This window comes from Ursus maritimus, unplaced genomic scaffold (genome assembly GCF_017311325.1).
Source record: "Ursus maritimus isolate PB19 unplaced genomic scaffold, ASM1731132v1 scaffold_17, whole genome shotgun sequence".
NCBI lineage: Eukaryota > Metazoa > Chordata > Mammalia > Carnivora > Ursidae > Ursus > Ursus maritimus.
Window position 1 is genome coordinate 24,921,528 of NW_024424119.1, and position 17,678 is coordinate 24,939,205.

The following is a 17,678-nucleotide window of genomic DNA, read 5'->3' on the forward strand; positions in this document are numbered from 1 at the left end:
CCTTCTGGGCTCTATCTTTATGTAAGCCCCTTGGTGTCTCTTCTGGGTTGACTTCAGTTGCACATCTCTGTGGGCTCTGGTTGCCCTCTTCTCTCCTGCCAGGTAAGCTGATATACCAGGCTCAGTCCCCAGATGAAGGTGCCCTCGTCACTGCTGCCAGGAACTTTGGCTTTGTGTTTCGTTCCCGCACATCTGAGACGATCACGGTAATTGAAAGGGGTGAGACCAAAGTCTACCAACTGCTGGCTATTTTGGATTTCAACAATGTGCGCAAGAGGATGTCTGTTATTGGTAGGTGCCCCTCCTAGTCAGTCCTCTCCCCTTATTTGTCTTTCATACACATTCACACGTTGACTTTCTCTTTTATATACACACAAATGTTTTCTCCCACTCACATGCCTTCTAAAAGGTATGGTGCCTCAAATACAAACCCATAGCCATTCTTACTTTCTCCCTCACATACCCTATATATTTCTCTTTGGGAGCTTGCTACCATATACTTCTTTAGTGTTCCTGGATAGTGGCTTGTCTGAACCCCCAAAGCCAAGATAAGAACAGAGAATAAACCCATAAAGCCTGAACTTGGAGTAAGAGATAGGGGCTGACAATATAAGGGAAATTCATACTATCTTACTCTCAATTAGTTTGAGCCTCAGACTGAAGAGGAAGAAGGTCATTCTTCATTCTTGGTCCTTACTAGGTATGGGCCTTGGTCTGGAACTTGGACTGGGAAGCTAAATGTGATTCTGCATCAGAGTCTTCCAAGATGATACTGAACCAATGGAAGAACTGGTTGTATAAGGTCTCCTCCCACTCCCACCAGTCTTTACTGACTGCATCATTTATCCTCTGTGACCATTCAATGAGTACTTAGCTCCCAAAAGAATCAGAAACAAATGTCATGGGAACAGCTTCATGCCATCCCTCAGTAGCCCAGACAAGTTCTTGTACCAATGGGCCTATATGGTTACTCTGCTTAGTTTGTTTATCCTTAGTGAGGACACCTGAAGATCGAGTAATGTTATTCTGCAAGGGTGCAGACACCATCCTCAGTCAGCTGCTCCATCCATCCTGCAGATCCCTCAGAGACGTGACCATGGAACATTTAGATGTAAGTGTTTAGGTTGCAGGGGAGGGAAGCTGTGGGTTGTTCTTCGTACATGGAGTATGCATCCACATATACGTCTTTGTGTCCGTGTGTTTCTGTATGGGTGTATATTAGTATCTGTGTCTCTTTAATTGATGGAAGAATAAAAACTACTTCACTGTGTGGCATACTGACTACATTGCCAGCTTCTGTGTCAAGAAGTTAGATGGCAGGGTGCCTGGGTGGCTCAGTCGTTAAGTGTCTGCCTTCGGCCCAGGGTGTGATCCCAGGGATCTGGGATCGAGCCCCGCATCGGGCTCCCTGCTCCACTGGGAGCCTGCTTCTTCCTCTCTCACTCCCCCTGCTTGTGTTCCCTGTCTTGCTGGCTGTCTCTCTCTCTGTCAAATAAATAAGTAAAATCTTAAATAAAAAAAAAAAAAAGGTGGCACAGGATCCCAAAGGCATAATGAGGATTGTGTCTGTGATACACACTTACCACAATCAAAATGGTTCTCTCTGTGATTCCTGGCTCAGGAGGTCCCATGGTCAGACCTAGAATTTGCTTCAGAATTGGGCCTGCTGCTATGGGAGACGCTACCTCCCCAGCCATGATGAGACCATGTACCTTGAAGGTCTGGAGGAGAAAGCGCCAGGCTTGGGCTATTTAAGGGACTGTTGTTTGTTACTGTCCTCTGTTATCACAAGATTAGAATCCCCAGGGGTACCTTCCCCCCCCCCCCCCCCCCCCCCCCCACCACTTCCACCCTCTAGGATTTGAGACGGATCTGAAAGAGAATGGCTCCAGCCTTCTGACACTGGAAAGGAAAACCAAATCCATACTCTCCAGGATTTCTACTCATAAACCTAGATATATAAAGCGTTGAGGGAATAGGACAGGAAATGGGATGGGAGAGGGACAGATCAGAAAAAAATATTTTAAAGAAGAAATAGATTGGAGAAAATGCTATTTTATTAAGCCATTTTGGTTTGACTCACATTAACACACAATCAGAAGTCAGAGAACAGATAGTCAATAAGCACATGAAAAGATACTCAGTTTCATTAGCTTTTAGGAAAATGCAAATCAAAACCGCAAGATACTGCTTCATACCACCAGAATAGCTAGATGATCAGGTAATAATAAGTAATGGCAAAGGTGTGAGAAATTGTAACCTTCATACATTGCTGATGGAAATGTAAAATGATGCAGTCATTCCAATGGACTGAGCCACCCAGGCATCCTAGATGCAATCATTTTAGAAAACAGTCTGGCAGTTCCTGAAAAAGTTAAGTGTAGAGTTATCATATTACCCAACAATTCCACTTCTAGGTATATTCCCAAGAGAAATGAAATTATACATCCACACAAAAACTTGTACACAAATGTTTATAGCAGCATTATCTATAATAGTGAAAAAATAGCAACAACCCAAATGCCCATCATGAATGGCATGGATGACTAGATAAACAAAATGTGGCGTATCTAAACAACGAATATTATTCAGTCCCAAAAAGGAATTTCATACTGATACATGCAGATGAGCCTTGAAAATATTATGTTAAGTGAAAGAAGCCAGTCACAAAAGGCCACATATTGTATAATTTCATTTATATGAAATATCCAGAATAAGCAAATCTATAGAAACAAGTAGATTAGTGGTTGCCAAGGGCTAGGGGAAAAGAGAATGGGAATGACTGCTAATGGGTACAGGGTTTCCTTTGGGAATGATGAAAATGTTCTGGAATTAGATAGTACTGATGGATGCACAACTTTATGAGTATAATTTTTTTAACCACTGATTTATATACTTTAAAAGTGTGAATCTTATGATCTATACATTCTATTTCAGGTTTTCAAAAAAAGTCCATGACGTATCCCACACAGGACAGTTCTTACATCCTATACTGTTTCCCAGAGGCCACAGTACTTTTTATGAGCCAGTCTGAAAAACTTGTCTTTTAACCTTCCAGAACACATGAATTAAGGTATCTTCTCAGAGAGCATTTCCACAGGCTGGCTCCAAAGGGGGTCATAAAATTGTTTCAGGTCTTTTGACCTGTGTCCTGCTACCCACCTTAACAGACATCCATAATGGAGCCTGACTGCACTACAATCTGTTAACCACAGGTGATAAACTTGTAAGAGTGAAGCTTATACTCAGGAGCCAAGATTCAAAAACTCTTACAAAAGCACAGCTCCAGGCCCTCTAAGACAGGAATTAGCAGCAGTCAGGATTTGCCCACCACAATAGAAAAGAAAAAAAAACACAAGTAAGGAGTAAGAAATAGCTTCAACACAGACTGCTGAATTATTTGCTGAATGAATTAAGAATCTGTCAGTGTGTTAAACCTCGTTAAACCTAGAAATAGCTTCAACACAGACTGCTGAATTATTTGCTGAATGAATTAAGAATCTGTCAGTGTGTTAAACCTCGTTTGATATATGCAAGATCAGTTTCTGCCATATTTCTTCCTTCTAAGAAGTCTCTGAGATCATCTCTCAGGCTTCTTTTCATAGCTTCATCTGCTAACAGTACAGAGGTTTAAGAGATGGCATTCCGTACATACATTGTTTTATGTTCATTTCACCTGACAGCTAATGTCAAACACTCAGAAGTTTCATAGGGAACTAAGAGCAGAATATCAGGATGATGAAATTCTTTTTCTCTTTGCTCTTATAATGCCAAAGTGGATTATTTTGAAGCTCACTGTCACAGTGATCATGTAGAAGTTTTATTCATGTGCAATTCTCAGGACATAAAATCTTCTAACTCACCCTCAGCTGGATATGAGTTCTGCCCTCAACTACCCACACTCTTACCCAGCTGTCCTTATGACCAAGGGTACACTTTACAAGGTAGTTAACTGTGGGTAGTTAGGGTATACTGGTGGCCACAGAGCAAAAAGATACTACCTCACCCCGAGAGTATTTCCGCAGTGCCTCATTCACATTGGGGGCTGTGGCTAATCAACTGAGCTGGTCAGCTCTAGACAGATATACAAGCGTGTATGCTTCTGAGGGGCCTGTTGGATGCTTGAAGGAAGGCAAGGAAAGAGGAAAATAAAATGAATGTATGAGGCACCTGGGCGGCTCAGTCAGTTAAGCATCTGCCTTCATCTCTGGTCATGATCCTAGGGTCCTGGTCAGGCTCCCTGTTCATCAGAGAACCTGCTTCTCCCTCTCCCGCTCCCCCTGCTTGTGCACTCTCTCTCTATATATATATCAAATAAATAAATAAAATATGCTTTAAAAAATGAATGTATGGTTGTAAAAAATAGTAAGTCCTTTGATTATGTTTTATAACAACTCCTTTTTACTTTAGTATTTCATTCTCATATCACAGACATCATTATCTTCTCTGTAGGCAGTGAATTATTATCCCAATTTTACAACAAAGAAATCTGGAAGGCTTAATTTTTCCCAGGTTCACACAGCAAATTATCTAACTACAGGTAAAAGCTAGAACTTTCTATATTTCAGAAGTACTTTCAAACTTTGCCCCAGCTATGCTGGCCCCACCTTTAGGACATTTTGCTGAGACAGCTCAACAGTTGTTTTCTGGTTAGGCTAGGTACTAGTCCCATGGTACTAATCATTAAATCCTATTTTGCAGGCGAATGGGCCGGTGGGGTCAGTCTGCCTCTTCCTAAACTCAGCCCTCACCCAGCCCAGGCCTACTCAGTGCACACACATGTCTTTCAGGATTTTGCCATTGAAGGCCTCCGCACCCTCATGGTGGCCTACCGAGAATTGGATAATGCATTCTTCCAGGCCTGGAGAAAGAAGCACAGTGAAGCCTGCTTGTCTTTGGAAAACCGGGAAGATAAAATGTCAGATGTCTATGAAGAGATGGAAAAAGACTTGATGGTTAGTATGAGGAAGCCAGGACAGATTGGGGGCAGGACTGGGGGTGGCAGTCAGTAGACTGAGCAAGGTCTCTGAGAGTGGCTTCCAGCAAATCAATAGGTTCAGGCTCTCTGGATACAGGATACTGGAATCCAAGCTGATTCAGGATGTCCTGGATCTTTGAAATCCACAAATAATGGGGGGGGGGTGAATGCACTAGTTATAAATTTTATCCCAAAGCTGCTCACAGAAGCTAAGTAATCTGGGAGAAATGAGGATCTGAAAAACGCACAGATTAGGTAATCCAGAACTAATTGATGGAATAATCAAGACAAAAATATTCATTCATCATATTTATTAAGTGCCTCCTTTGTGCCAGGCATGTTTCAATCCCTGAGCACATACCAGCAGATAAAACAGACAAAAAAGTAACATATATAGTATGTTAGATAATGAAAGTGCTATGGGAGAAAATAAAGCCAGGGAGAAAGCTAGGGAGTATCAGCTTATGCATGTCGGTTTTAGAGAGGGCAGAGTATAGTTACTATTTTATATAGGATGCTTAGTCTTCACTTAGTCTGAGCAGAAACCTGAAGAAGGTGGCAGGCCAAGCAGATCTCTGGGGAACTAGCTTTCCAGACATGAGTGAAAGCCCTGAAACAGGAGTAGGCCTAACTTGTTAATTGAACAGCAAATCAGCTAGTGTGGCTGACACAGTATAAGTAAAGAGGAGAGGATAAAAGGACAGGAGACAAAGAAGGAGTAGAGTGCGCTCATAAGCCAGTATAAGTACTTACAATGAGATATGGAAAGCCACTTAAGAATTCAACCAAACCAAAATTTTTTAAAAAGCTTTTTAAAAGAAGATTTATTTATTATTTATTTATTTGAGAGAGAGAGAAAGAGAGTGAGTGCGAGCGGGGAGGAGGAGCAGAAGGAGAAGGACAAGCAGACTCTGTGCTGAGTGCAGAGCCAAACGTGGGGCTCAATCCCAGGACCCCGAGATCACGACCTGAGCCAAAATCAAGAGTCAGACGCTCAACCGACTGAGCCACCCAGGCACCCCAATGTGATGGCTTTTAAAACAATCACTCTGGCTGCTATGCTAAGATTATACTATAGGGGAGCAAGCACAGACCCAGGGAGACAAATTAGAAGGTAACTGCAATAGTACAGGTGAGAGATGATGATAGCTTGGACCAGATAGGAGTAGTGGATGTGGTGAGGAGTAATCAAATTCTTTACATTTTTTAAAGGTAAAGCCAACAGAATTTGCTAATGGATTAGATTATAGAATATGAGAGAAAGAGAAGTTAAGAATGACCCCAAAGTTTTTGATCAGACTGACACAGGCTGGCTCTGCCATAAAAAGAGAAATTGCTGATACCAAATGGGAAAACAGCGATCCCAAAGGTCACACATCTCCTTCCATCATTAGTTCTGTGGTTAGTATTTCTAGTCAATCCTTCTGGAGGCCTAGCAGAAATCAGCCAATTGTCCATCTGTCAGTTCCTCAAACTGAGTCCTGGTGCCCATTCCTATGGTCAACACTGGAAAGCCAGGAAGTGTGCTGTGAAGCAAAAGAGCAGTGAAAGTGTGTTGAGAAACAGATGGTTTAGAAGTGGCACATGGGTTCATGTATGACTTGGGCAAGTCTTTTCCCTCTTTGATCCCTAACATTCTGTGTCTACATTGGATGTATGTGGTTGAAAAGCTGCATCTGTTGAGAGGCAGAGGGTGCTGAATTTTATACCATTTGGATCCTCATGTCAGGACAGAGCCAGCTTGCTAAAGAGGATGATGAGTTGCCAGATGAGTTGTGGGGTAGCACGAAATGCTGTGACATTCTTCCTTTTCCTCACTCACTGCTCTCTCTGTTTGAAGCTGTTAGGGGCCACAGCCATAGAAGACAAGCTGCAGGATGGTGTACCTGAGACAATAACCACCTTGAACAAAGCCAAAATTAAGATGTGGGTCTTAACTGGAGATAAGCAAGGTAAAGGGGAGCTCCTCACTTGACCAGTCCTCTTCCCTGTCCACTTTAGCCATTTCTTTCTTTTATTTTGCATTTTCTTTTTTTCTTAGCCATTTAGTTAACAAATACCTTATAATCCAGGTCAAGTCCTTACAGGACACCTTCACTCCTAGTCTTTTTTTTTTTAATGATTTTTTATTATATTATGTTAGTCACCATACAGTACATCCCCGGTTTCCGATGTAAGGCTCCATGATTCATTAGTTGTGTATAACACCCAGTGCACCATGCAATACGTGCCCTCCTTACTACCCATCACTGGTCTATCCCATTCCCCCACCCCCCTCCCCTCTGAGGCCCTCAGTTTGTTTCTCATAGTCCATAGTCTCTCATGTTTCATTCCCCCTTCTGATTACCCCCCCTTTCTTTATCCCTTTCTTCCCCTACAGATCATCCTAGTTCTTATGTTCCATAGATGAGAGAAATCATATGATAGTTGTCTTTCTCTGCTTGACTTATTTCACTTAGCATTATCTCCTCCAGTGCCGTCCATGTTGTAGCAAATGTTGAGAACTCGTTCTTTCTGATAGCTGAGTAATATTCCATTGTATATATGGACCACAACTTCTTAATCCAGTCATCTGTTGAAGGGCATCTCAGCTCCTTCCACGATTTAGCTATTGTGGACATTGCTGCTATGAACATTGGGGTGCATATGGCCCTTCTCTTTACTACGTCTGTATCTTTGGGGTAAACACCCAGTATCCTTCACTCCTAGTCTTATACACAGTTTCCTAAGACTATACTTTATGCTGGATGCTGTATTAGGCAGTGAGAACACAGAGATGATTCAATTAGACATGAGCCCTGTCATCCAGGAACCCACAAGCTAAAAACTTTGTAATTACCTTTGACTATACCCTCTCTATTGTCCCAGAGAGTCATTGTCTCGCCACGTCCCATAAAGTCTTCTGAAGATCCCCTTGACTGTGGCACCACCCTAGATCAGCCTTTGTCCCCTATTGATTGTACTTCTGCAAAAAACTTCTGATCTCTGTTTCTTGTCATTATTGATTCCAGTATAGCCTACATACAGCCATCAGCTTAATCTTACTAAAATATACTACTTTTATATGTTATTCGTCTGTTCAGATACCTTCAGAAACTCAGTGTGGTAAAGTCAGACTCCACTGTTTGGCCTTCAAGATCTTGATAATCTGTTGCTACATACATATACTTATCTCCATCCTGATGTGACTGTTATCTTCAGTATGTCCCAAACAATCCAGTTCCTACTCTAGGGGCTCTGTTTGTGCTGTTTCCCCATTTGAAATGTTTTCCCCTTCCCTTAAACAATTTTACTCATCCTTCAAAGTCTTTTCCCAAGAAAGTTTCTATGGCAATTGCAGTCTCTTCTCTGAATTTTGATACCACTTGCAGTGAGGGTTCAGGATTTAATTTTTGTAAATTTTTTTTCCTTAGTATGAATTTATTCCAAATTCCAGAGTGCTTGATGTAAAGAAAAGACCATAACCAAAACATATCCCAGTCCCCCATAAAATCTGGCATAAAAGCAGGCACAGGGAAATACATCCTGTTTGGAGAAGTGGATACAGACCAGAATTGTTTTAGGAAATAGGGGAAGGCCCTGTTGGAAGGCTAAGCCAGAATGGTGCTGGCTTCAGTGGCACATATACTAAAATTGGAGTTATACAGAGAAAGTTAGCATGGCCTCTACACAAGGATGACATGCAAATTCATGAAGTGTTTCATGTTAAAAAATGAAAGAAAAAGAAAGATAAGACAGAATGATCCTACTTATTGATAAGTAACTCACAAGTCTGTACTAGGCTGACAGTCTCCTGTGTGTTTGAATATGGTTTCTACTGACTCATGAAAAAGATACTTTGACTACAACCATGGCAAATGTGGACAAACGGGCTCTGCTGCCCATCGGTAGTGCCTATGTGTGTATACACTTTTGTAAAGACCCTGTCCCAGCCAAAATGTGGCCTGTGATACCCCTTCCCTGCAGAGACTGCTGTGAACATTGCCTATGCCTGTAACATATTTGGAGATGAAATGGATGGGATGTTCATCGTGGAAGGCAAGAATGATGAGACTGTTCGGCAAGAACTCAGGTACAGATGGGAGAACTTCCACAGCTCTTAATTTAGTATGACCCCCACACTGTCAGAAGAAACAAAGAAGAAATGGAGAAGGGAAAACAAACAAACAAAAAAAAAAACTAAAATATTTGAGATCATTTTGTGAAGAAGCTTTAGGGCTCAAGGAGTTGGAGAAGTGTGGTGTGTAGACGGTCAGGGACCTGAGACAATGGCCGTTCTCAGGAGGCAGTCGAATTTTAGATCCTGGCTGGTGCTTTGTAGAGGCTCTGTATCTACCTTGCCCACTTTCATTCTGGGACACTTTTACTTTCCTAAGCTCTAGGGCTTCCAGTCAGACATTAACCACTACTCTTGGCTTTCAGGTCAGCAAGGAACAAGATGAAACCTGAGTCTCTACTGGAATCGGACCCAATAAACACTTACCTCACCACGAAGCCCCAAATGCCCTTCAGAGTACCTGAGGAGGTGCCCAATGGCAACTATGGCTTGATCATCAATGGCTACAGTCTGGTGGGCAACACAGAGCTACAACTCTATTCTCTTCTCCCAAGGAATTTTCTCCTAGGTCCAGCCCACTTCAGGGAAATTTTAAGACCCCTTCTCTATTTCATGAGTCACCCTTTTCCCCTTGCTTCTGGTGCCCTTTCCTGACAGACACCTTTCCCTATCTTTTTCTAGGCAGGAATAATGAGGAAAGAAAACCCAAGGGCATGTTCCTTCCTTATCCAAATTCTTCACTACTGATGTGGCCTATCACTTAGGGGAAGGCAGGAAGCAAACAGAACCAGGTCCTCTAAAAAGTCACTTGGCCTTATAGCCCAGTCAGCTGATTTGACCCAGTGAGAGAGGCTGACCAATTTCCCATTGGAGGCTGGGTCAGATGTGAGGATGCCTAGAACTGACTTGGGGACTTAGCCTCCCTCAGGAGTGGAGCACCTGGGAGCCACTATGCCTGACCTATGTAGTACAGGAGAGTATGGATATGGGGAAAGGCCTAGGAAGATCCTGTCCTGAGAGCCTTTTGGGGCAACCTGAAATGTGGGTGTGTCCTGGTGCTGCAGGCCTATGCTCTAGAAGGAAACCTGGAGTTGGAACTGCTTCGAACAGCGTGCATGTGCAAGGGGGTGATCTGCTGCCGGATGACACCCCTTCAGAAGGCCCAGGTGGTAGAGCTGGTGAAGAGATACAAGAAGGTGGTGACACTGGCCATCGGGGATGGAGCCAATGACGTCAGCATGATCAAAGGCATGTGAGGGGTGGGGGACAGTAAACTCCAACCAAGGGCTTGCCCTTTCCTTCCTCCATGGGCAAAAACCAACCTGGGTGGCACTGTGTTGTTGGTTCACACTCCTGTATATCCTATGTATTGTACATTTATAATGTTTTGCAACTTCATTCATGTTCCTCTATACCTGCATTCCCACTTATTTACACATGTATACATCAGTCCATATGCAGACACACATACATATTCAACTTCATGCACTTAACACACCTACACACAAATACGCCTGGCTCCGCATAAGAACATATGCATATATTCACAGAAAAGGCCATGCAACTACCGTACCGTCTTTCCAAGATGGCATCAAAGCCTACATAAAGAACCCCTGGGCAAGAGTCATAGTTTGTTCCTTTTTTGAAGGCTGTATGCCTGAGCAGCGTTAGGCAGAAGACAGGACTGCTCAACCAAGGAGTTAGATGTGAGGCACAATGTAGGGATCTCTTCTTCCCTGAGGCAGTGTTCATGAGAACTTGCCCTGACTCCCCTGACTGGAGGAAAAGAGCAGATTTACTGATGCTTTGTACCAATACAAGCAAATGCCTGAAACTGGTTTTAATTTCAGCTGAATGTTGTTAGCTTCCAGCAACTTGTGGTTCTGTGAATAGGGACATCTAGAGGTCCTCTAGTCCAACCTCTATGCCCACCCAGGAAACACTAACAAACATTCTAGCCTCAGCTTTAATACTAGAAAGTGTTCTTGTGCTCTTCCTCACTTTCTAGAATTCTCTGGTTTTTAGGGCCTTAGAGGTTTCAACTATTCCATTAAGCAATACAATAGGTATATACCAGAAGATCAATAAATTTACCCTACACTACAACAGACTAATTAAAACTTTTAGGAACTTCGGTCTTATTTTCCATCAAGTATAATCCTTGTTTTATCCAGAAAGTCATATTAGGCCTCTTGAAGAACTTGCTTCTCACTAACAAATTATGTACATCACTTATTTCCTCCTAAGAGTTGGATTTTAGCTCTTTAGATAAACGGGGGTAATTAAATATTATGTTAGAATGACGTCCATCCTGCATCTTTAATTGATGTAAGTGGCTTCGAGAGATAACAAGAAATTTTTACCTCAGCATCTGGACAGCAGGAAAGAGCCTAGATGGCTATAGTAGGTACAAAGACCATCCAGGAGAGCTTTCTAGTACTAGCCATGCCAGACATTACTGGGTGGCAGCATCCAAAACAAAGTGCAGACGAAGGAACTGTTTTCTGACAATCCACTAAGGAAAAGGGCAATCCACTAAAGAGAAAAGGCTCCACTAAGTGTGTGCCATTTTGAGCTGGGCAGTGTTTTCCAGTGTAAAATAAGGGGTTTATACAACGGGATCTCAGCCTTTCTTTTATACTTCCCAGGCTGGGAGCCCAGCAGACAAGCTCTGTGGTTGAGAAGTTTCTGGGATTTCTTTGCAGCTGCCCACATTGGGGTTGGCATCAGCGGCCAGGAGGGAATGCAGGCCATGCTCAACAGTGACTACACCTTCTCCCAGTTCCACTGTCTTCGGCGTCTACTCTTGGTCCATGGCCGCTGGTCCTATAATCGCATGTGCAAGTTTCTCAGCTACTTCTTTTACAAAAACTTTGCCTTCACCCTAGTGCACTTCTGGTATGCCTTCTTCAGCGGGTTCTCTGCACAGGTAGGAGGTCAGGTGGCATTCCTCACTCGGTCAGCTGGATCTTCTCTACTCACCCCCACTTCAGCCATCTCTGACCCTTTTTCTTTTCTAGAGACCAATATATGACATATTGCCGTTCATCCATAAAGCTCCTCACATGGGGGCACCTGGGATGCTCAGTCGGTTAAGCATAAAGTTCTGCATCCATGCTGATCCCATCTCCTAACCTTACATTGAACCTTAGATTTCCAAACCCTAACTTTTCTGGCTTGATTCTGACTTGGACTTGACTCCTACCTCCAAAACTCTCCCGTAAGATGTTTTCACCTTTTACCTGACATGGAGACCTAGTTTCCAAACATAGGTAATATGGGGAAATGCTTGGATCTGGGAGGTTTTTTTAGCATCCAAAGCAATCTTTATGGAATAGACTAAGCTTCAAGGAGCCTCTGAGTCTTGCCGTACAGGCTAGCTATGATGTTCACCCATAGCCATACTTCAGAACATAGCTTCCTTTACTTCTACTTCCCCACCCCAATGCCCCTTCTCCCTGCCCCAGACATACACTGTTGTTGCTCTAATGAATTAATTCCACATTTGAGTATGAAATCTCCCCAACAGTAGTGGGGAAAAGTGGCACCTGGATTTTGATGTTCTACGAGGAATCCCTTTCCCTATGAGAAGTTTTTCAGGGTTCTCAGATTCCCAAGAAAAACCTCAGGAATGATTATCTTGGGAAATCCCTAATACCTTTGTCCCCTTGGGCTCTGGGGGAAACAAACTGTTTAGGGGAAAGTAGTAGACTTTTATACCCTCAGTGTGTAACAAAGCCATTCTAGTTCGTGAGAGATGTATGCATATGTGTGTGTTTTGCTGACCTCTTGTGGCTAGTAAAGGAGCCCTCTCTGGGCCCCAGGACAGAGCACCCAGCTAGGAAAGGGTCATTGAGTCTATTCCACTTACCAATGTTAGAAAGTGTCCGGTGTTATAGAAGCTACTGAATGCCATAAATCAGATAAAAAAGCCCAGAGGCTTACGTGCCTGAGAGTGCAGGGGTACAGCTAGCATTACGTAGCAGGCACTCTGGATCTTTTCTGTGCAAGGATGGGCAGCGCAGGTTATGGTAGGGTTGGTCCAAATCAACCTTGTGGGGTTGGCCACAAACAAGCTTGATGTGGCCTTGCCCCAGCCTGGAACCCAGGGTTCTAACAAGAGTAGGACCAAAGAGAGATGGGGTCAGCCTTCTCCGTCGATTTATGAAATCCAAATCCTGCCCTAGGTTAGTGTAGTGGTGGGTAGGTGGGGGCTAGTAGGGGCTCTCTTGAACCTGGGAGGTGGAGCTGGGACTTTGGAAAAGAGAAGAATCTAAGAAATCTCCTTGGTATTCTCCTAGACAGTTTATGATACCTGGTTTATCACTTTCTACAACCTGGTCTACACCTCCCTCCCTGTCCTGGGCTTGAGTCTGTTTGACCAGGTAAGACCAGCGGCAAGCCTCTTAGTCAGGGCTAAAGCCCCTGGGCCCTTGAGGAGTATTCCCAAGAGTGGGGAGGACAACAAGAGCTGAGTTCTACAGAGTCAGTTGTAAATGGAATAATTTCTAGAGCAAGAAAGGGAACTCATCACCTATAGAGGTATCATGAGATAAAGTAAAGAATCTTCCTCCACAGAGAATCATCAGTCTTAGAAATTCAAGTTTTCCTGCATCAATTTTACTTTTGAGAGAAACATAGAAATTGTGTTCTATAGTAAATTGAGCGTGTATAAAAGGTAGTGAAAGGAAATAGAGTTATTGGGGCAAAACTAGCTAAAGCAAGGGACTTCAAGAAAGTAGAGACCCATACAGAGATGATAAGATAAGCCAATGCAGGGTGACCTAGTTGAGAGTCCTGAAGGCCAAGCATGGGAATGTGGGTATGATATTTTGAGTCATAGGGAGTTAGCCTAGGGGATATCATCTGTCCCTGTCAGAAATTTCCTGGGCCTTGGGGATCCTAGTACCATACCTTTCCCTCCTCTTCTATCCCAATCTCTAGTCTTGGGCACAATGAATAGAAAAGAAGCTTCCAAAGAGGAATAAAATAGCTGAAAGAGGACATCATGGGATCATGGTTCCTGGTCTCCATCAGGGTAGGAAGGAAAATTCTCTGCAAGGTAGCTGCTAGCCGCAGAGCAACAAGAGGGATGAGTTGTGTCCTATGAAGCTTCAACTGGCTAATTCTAGGGATCTACAACCTCTCACAAACAAGCCCCAACCCTTGTTATCCAAAGTTTCAGATTTAGGAGATGAAGATGATCCAATGGCATTCACATAGAGAATCCTGTCACCCGAGTTCACCAGTAGCCATGGGAATGGGAAGAGCATCACAGAATCTGGATACCTCCATGTGACTAGCTGGTCCCCATTGGTTTCCCCCTCTCCTTTTGTTGGCTTTTGACACAAAAAAAATATTCAACTAAAGGAACACTTAAAACTGGGGACTCATGTCCCAACTGCCCCTGATCCCAAGCTCCTATCCTCCCTTCCAGCTACCCCCAACACTAATTACCCCCCATCTTGCCTATCCTAACTGCTTCCAGGTCCTTACCACTACCTTGACCTTCTCCTAGCTTTCTTCCACTACCTAGATCCTTGGCTATAATGTAGGACTTCAGGAAGGGTCTGTGGTCACTGCTCTCTTCTCTGGGTCCATTTCTCAAGTAATCCATGAGGAAGATCCTAGGCAGCCTGTCAGCAGACTCAGTGAGGGGAGAAACTTCTACTCTGATGGAGATGGGACCTTCTATAGAGAGACCCTGAGCCTTCCTCACCCTCTGGTACTTCCAGGATGTGAATGAAACATGGAGTCTGTGCTTCCCAGAGCTGTATGATCCAGGCCAGCACAACCTCTATTTCAACAAGAAGGAATTTGTGAAGTGTTTAGTGCATGGGATCTATAGTTCCTTAGTGCTGTTCTTTATCCCTATGGGGACCATTCACAACTCAGTGCGCAGTGATGGGAAAGAGATCTCCGACTACCAGTCCTTCTCGCTGATAGTGCAGACCGCCTTGCTGTGCGTGGTCACAATGCAGGTGTGGCTGGGGGACTGGGGGGGAGCAGGTGGTGGGGAAGAATTGGGTGGGGAGCCTGTCTGGAAGAAAGGGAAAGGAGGGGGGAGGGAAAGTGGGAAGGGATCATCCTCCACTATGGACTGGAGAAGGGAGGTGGCTGATATATCCCAGGTTGTAGAATATTGCACATAAGAGAGTGCTTTTCAGATTGCCCTGGATACAACCTACTGGACGATGATAAGCCACATCTTCACCTGGGGTAGCCTGGGTTTCTACTTTTGCATCTTATTCTTCCTGTACAGTGATGGCTTGTGCCTCATGTTCCCCGATGTCTTCCAATTCCTAGGTAAGGCCATGCCCACCCACCCAGTGTGTGGCAAGGAGGTGGGGGGTAGGGTGGGGAAGTGTGAACCAAGTATATTTGTTTAATAAATGTTCACTGAGCAATTATTACTATGTGCTAGGCTCTGTGGATATAGATAGGAATAAGACATAGTCTCTGCCCCAAAAGGACTCAAAATCTAGCTAGGGAAATATTTTACCCTATTAGATTTTCTAGGGTATTTTCAAATTTCCTTATCTAACTTAATCTTTGTAAGCATCCTATGAGGTAGAAAGGGCAAGAATTATTAACACCATTTTAGAGACTGAAGGTTTTTAAAAATTAAATTACTCAAATGTAGCTCTCCTGTTTCCCAGTCTAGAATCCTTTCTACTGTGACATACTGCCTTATTGTCTCCCATATTAATTTCCCTACCTTTCATTCCACTTTGGTGGGAACAAAAAACAGAGAGGGTAGATAATAGATGTAGCTGCCTCTCACCTCTCAACAAGCCACTCATCAAGCCACTCATTTTTCACCTTCAAAACCCTGTATCCCATTTTTGTGTCCAGGCCAATGTTCTAGGATTCCTATAACCTACCCCCACTGTCCTGCCCTGCCCAGCCTTTAGAGGGAGATGAAGGCATGTGAATTCACAGTGACTTTGGCTGTGCAAAGGACGTCACTGTAATTTTTTTGCATTTATATTATTAGGAAACTTAATGGTCTCCAAACCAGTAGTTTCCTTCTTTGGAATGGAGAGATATCTAAGTTCTGGCTGACAGTCCCCTTCCTCTAGGTTCTTGTTCAGCCTTCTTCCCCCACCTCATTGTTTACAGGTGTGGCCAGGAACACTCTGAACCTGCCACAGATGTGGCTGATTATTGTCCTCATCGTGGTCCTCTGTACTTTGCCTATGATTGGGTACCAATTTCTCAAACCACTATTCTGGCCTGTCGACGTGGACAAGGTGAGTGGAACAAGGAATCTACCCAGATATAATTTATGGCCCTCTTTGCCTTTGCCTCTGTGGATAAAAACCCTGTCCTCCATGCTCTGGCTATAGATTATGGACAGAATTCATCTTTGCACGAGACGTTCACTGCCACCCCCTACCCGGACCAAACTGAAACATGCAAGCTCTCGACGTTCTGCCTATGCGTTCTCCCACAAACAGGGCTTTGGGGCCCTCATCACTTCTGGCAAAACAATGAAGGACAAGCTATTCATGAGAAACAGCTTTCCTTTTAAAAAGTAGAGGCCCTTACAGAAATCCCAAAGGAATCAGTCATTGCTCTTCCTCCCTTGTATTCACACAACTTAATAAGGATGGATTAGAGCCCAGGGGAAACTAGCATAAACCTGCCTTTCCGCTCTCACTCCAGGGGCTCAGCCTCTTCATTCCCCAGAAGGCTGTGCCCAGGTAAGGCAAGGAAAGGTAAAGAAAGAGCCTCGAGATATCTGTCAGAGTTGCAGCGTTTCAAGAAAAAGTGACGTCAGGCCTCCCTTCCACCAACCCTTCCAAGTTTTAATCCAGACGAGCAAATATGGAAGTGGTGAGTGAAGAGGGGCAATGTGGGAAAGAGAAAAAAAAAAAAAAAAACAACCTAAGAATCTTACTTTGGGCCCTGTTTCCCATACCCAGAGCAACTATAAACCTTCCCAGGGCCCCACACAAACATATCCCACCCAGATACCCTTCTCAGGTTTATCTGGGGGATTCAGAGTAAGTCTTTTGCTGGCCCTGGGTCTCAAAAGGAGGAGGCAGCTATGAAAAGTTGGTCATAAAAAGCTGAAGGAGAGCTTCTGAGCAAAAAACAAAAAAACAAAAAACAAACCAAAAAAACAAAAAAACTTGTTCCTGCCTTGATAAGACAGCTCAAGATTTTGCCTTCTTCCCCTCTCTTTGACCCCTTTGACCCAAGAACTGACACCTTTTCAGGCTTTAGAACTGGGAGAGGGAGACTGTGGAGGATGTTTAAAAATCCTTTCTTGAGGGGTATAAGCCACAATTGATGAATATTTGTCTTCATTCCATAAAATTACCTTGAGAAGAAATTGTATGTACTTGGGAAATTGTTCCTGAGAAGTTTATGGAGTAATAAATTGCTTATTTGGAGTGGAGAGATGTGTATGATCTGTTGGATCCCAGTGACAATAACATCCAAGCAATATCATTGGCCCACAGATCCCTACCCCCTTTCTCTCCTTCTTCAGCTTCATTTCACTTTTCTGCCCTTTATTGCTAAACTCTGTCTTGGCCTCAATGTGACCACATCCCTTAACCATATAGCTTTATCCCCTTTACACACCTTAAATATTGGTTGCCAAAGCTTAGTACTAGGTTCTCTACTTACCTT

At 43.6% G+C, this 17,678-nt stretch overlaps 1 protein-coding gene and 1 non-coding gene across 2 annotated transcripts in view; both read left to right on the plus strand.

Moving 5' to 3' along the window:
* Positions 1-17,439, plus strand: part of LOC103667074 (phospholipid-transporting ATPase FetA-like) — a 45,198-nt gene extending 27,759 nt beyond the window's left edge. The window contains exons 10-22 of the mRNA XM_040632328.1: positions 103-291; positions 996-1,111; positions 4,791-4,955; positions 6,819-6,930; positions 8,945-9,050; positions 9,401-9,548; positions 10,100-10,283; positions 11,741-11,964; positions 13,337-13,420; positions 14,771-15,016; positions 15,203-15,341; positions 16,158-16,288; positions 16,385-17,439. Of these exons, the coding sequence (XP_040488262.1) occupies positions 103-291; positions 996-1,111; positions 4,791-4,955; positions 6,819-6,930; positions 8,945-9,050; positions 9,401-9,548; positions 10,100-10,283; positions 11,741-11,964; positions 13,337-13,420; positions 14,771-15,016; positions 15,203-15,341; positions 16,158-16,288; positions 16,385-16,576 (2,036 nt within the window). The 3' untranslated portion in view covers positions 16,577-17,439. The remainder of the gene's footprint in view (positions 1-102; positions 292-995; positions 1,112-4,790; positions 4,956-6,818; positions 6,931-8,944; positions 9,051-9,400; positions 9,549-10,099; positions 10,284-11,740; positions 11,965-13,336; positions 13,421-14,770; positions 15,017-15,202; positions 15,342-16,157; positions 16,289-16,384) is intronic.
* Positions 8,582-8,688, plus strand: LOC121103175. The gene has a single exon (XR_005835333.1). It is a non-coding gene; the product is annotated as a U6 spliceosomal RNA (small nuclear RNA).
* Positions 17,440-17,678: the final 239 nt, after the last annotated feature.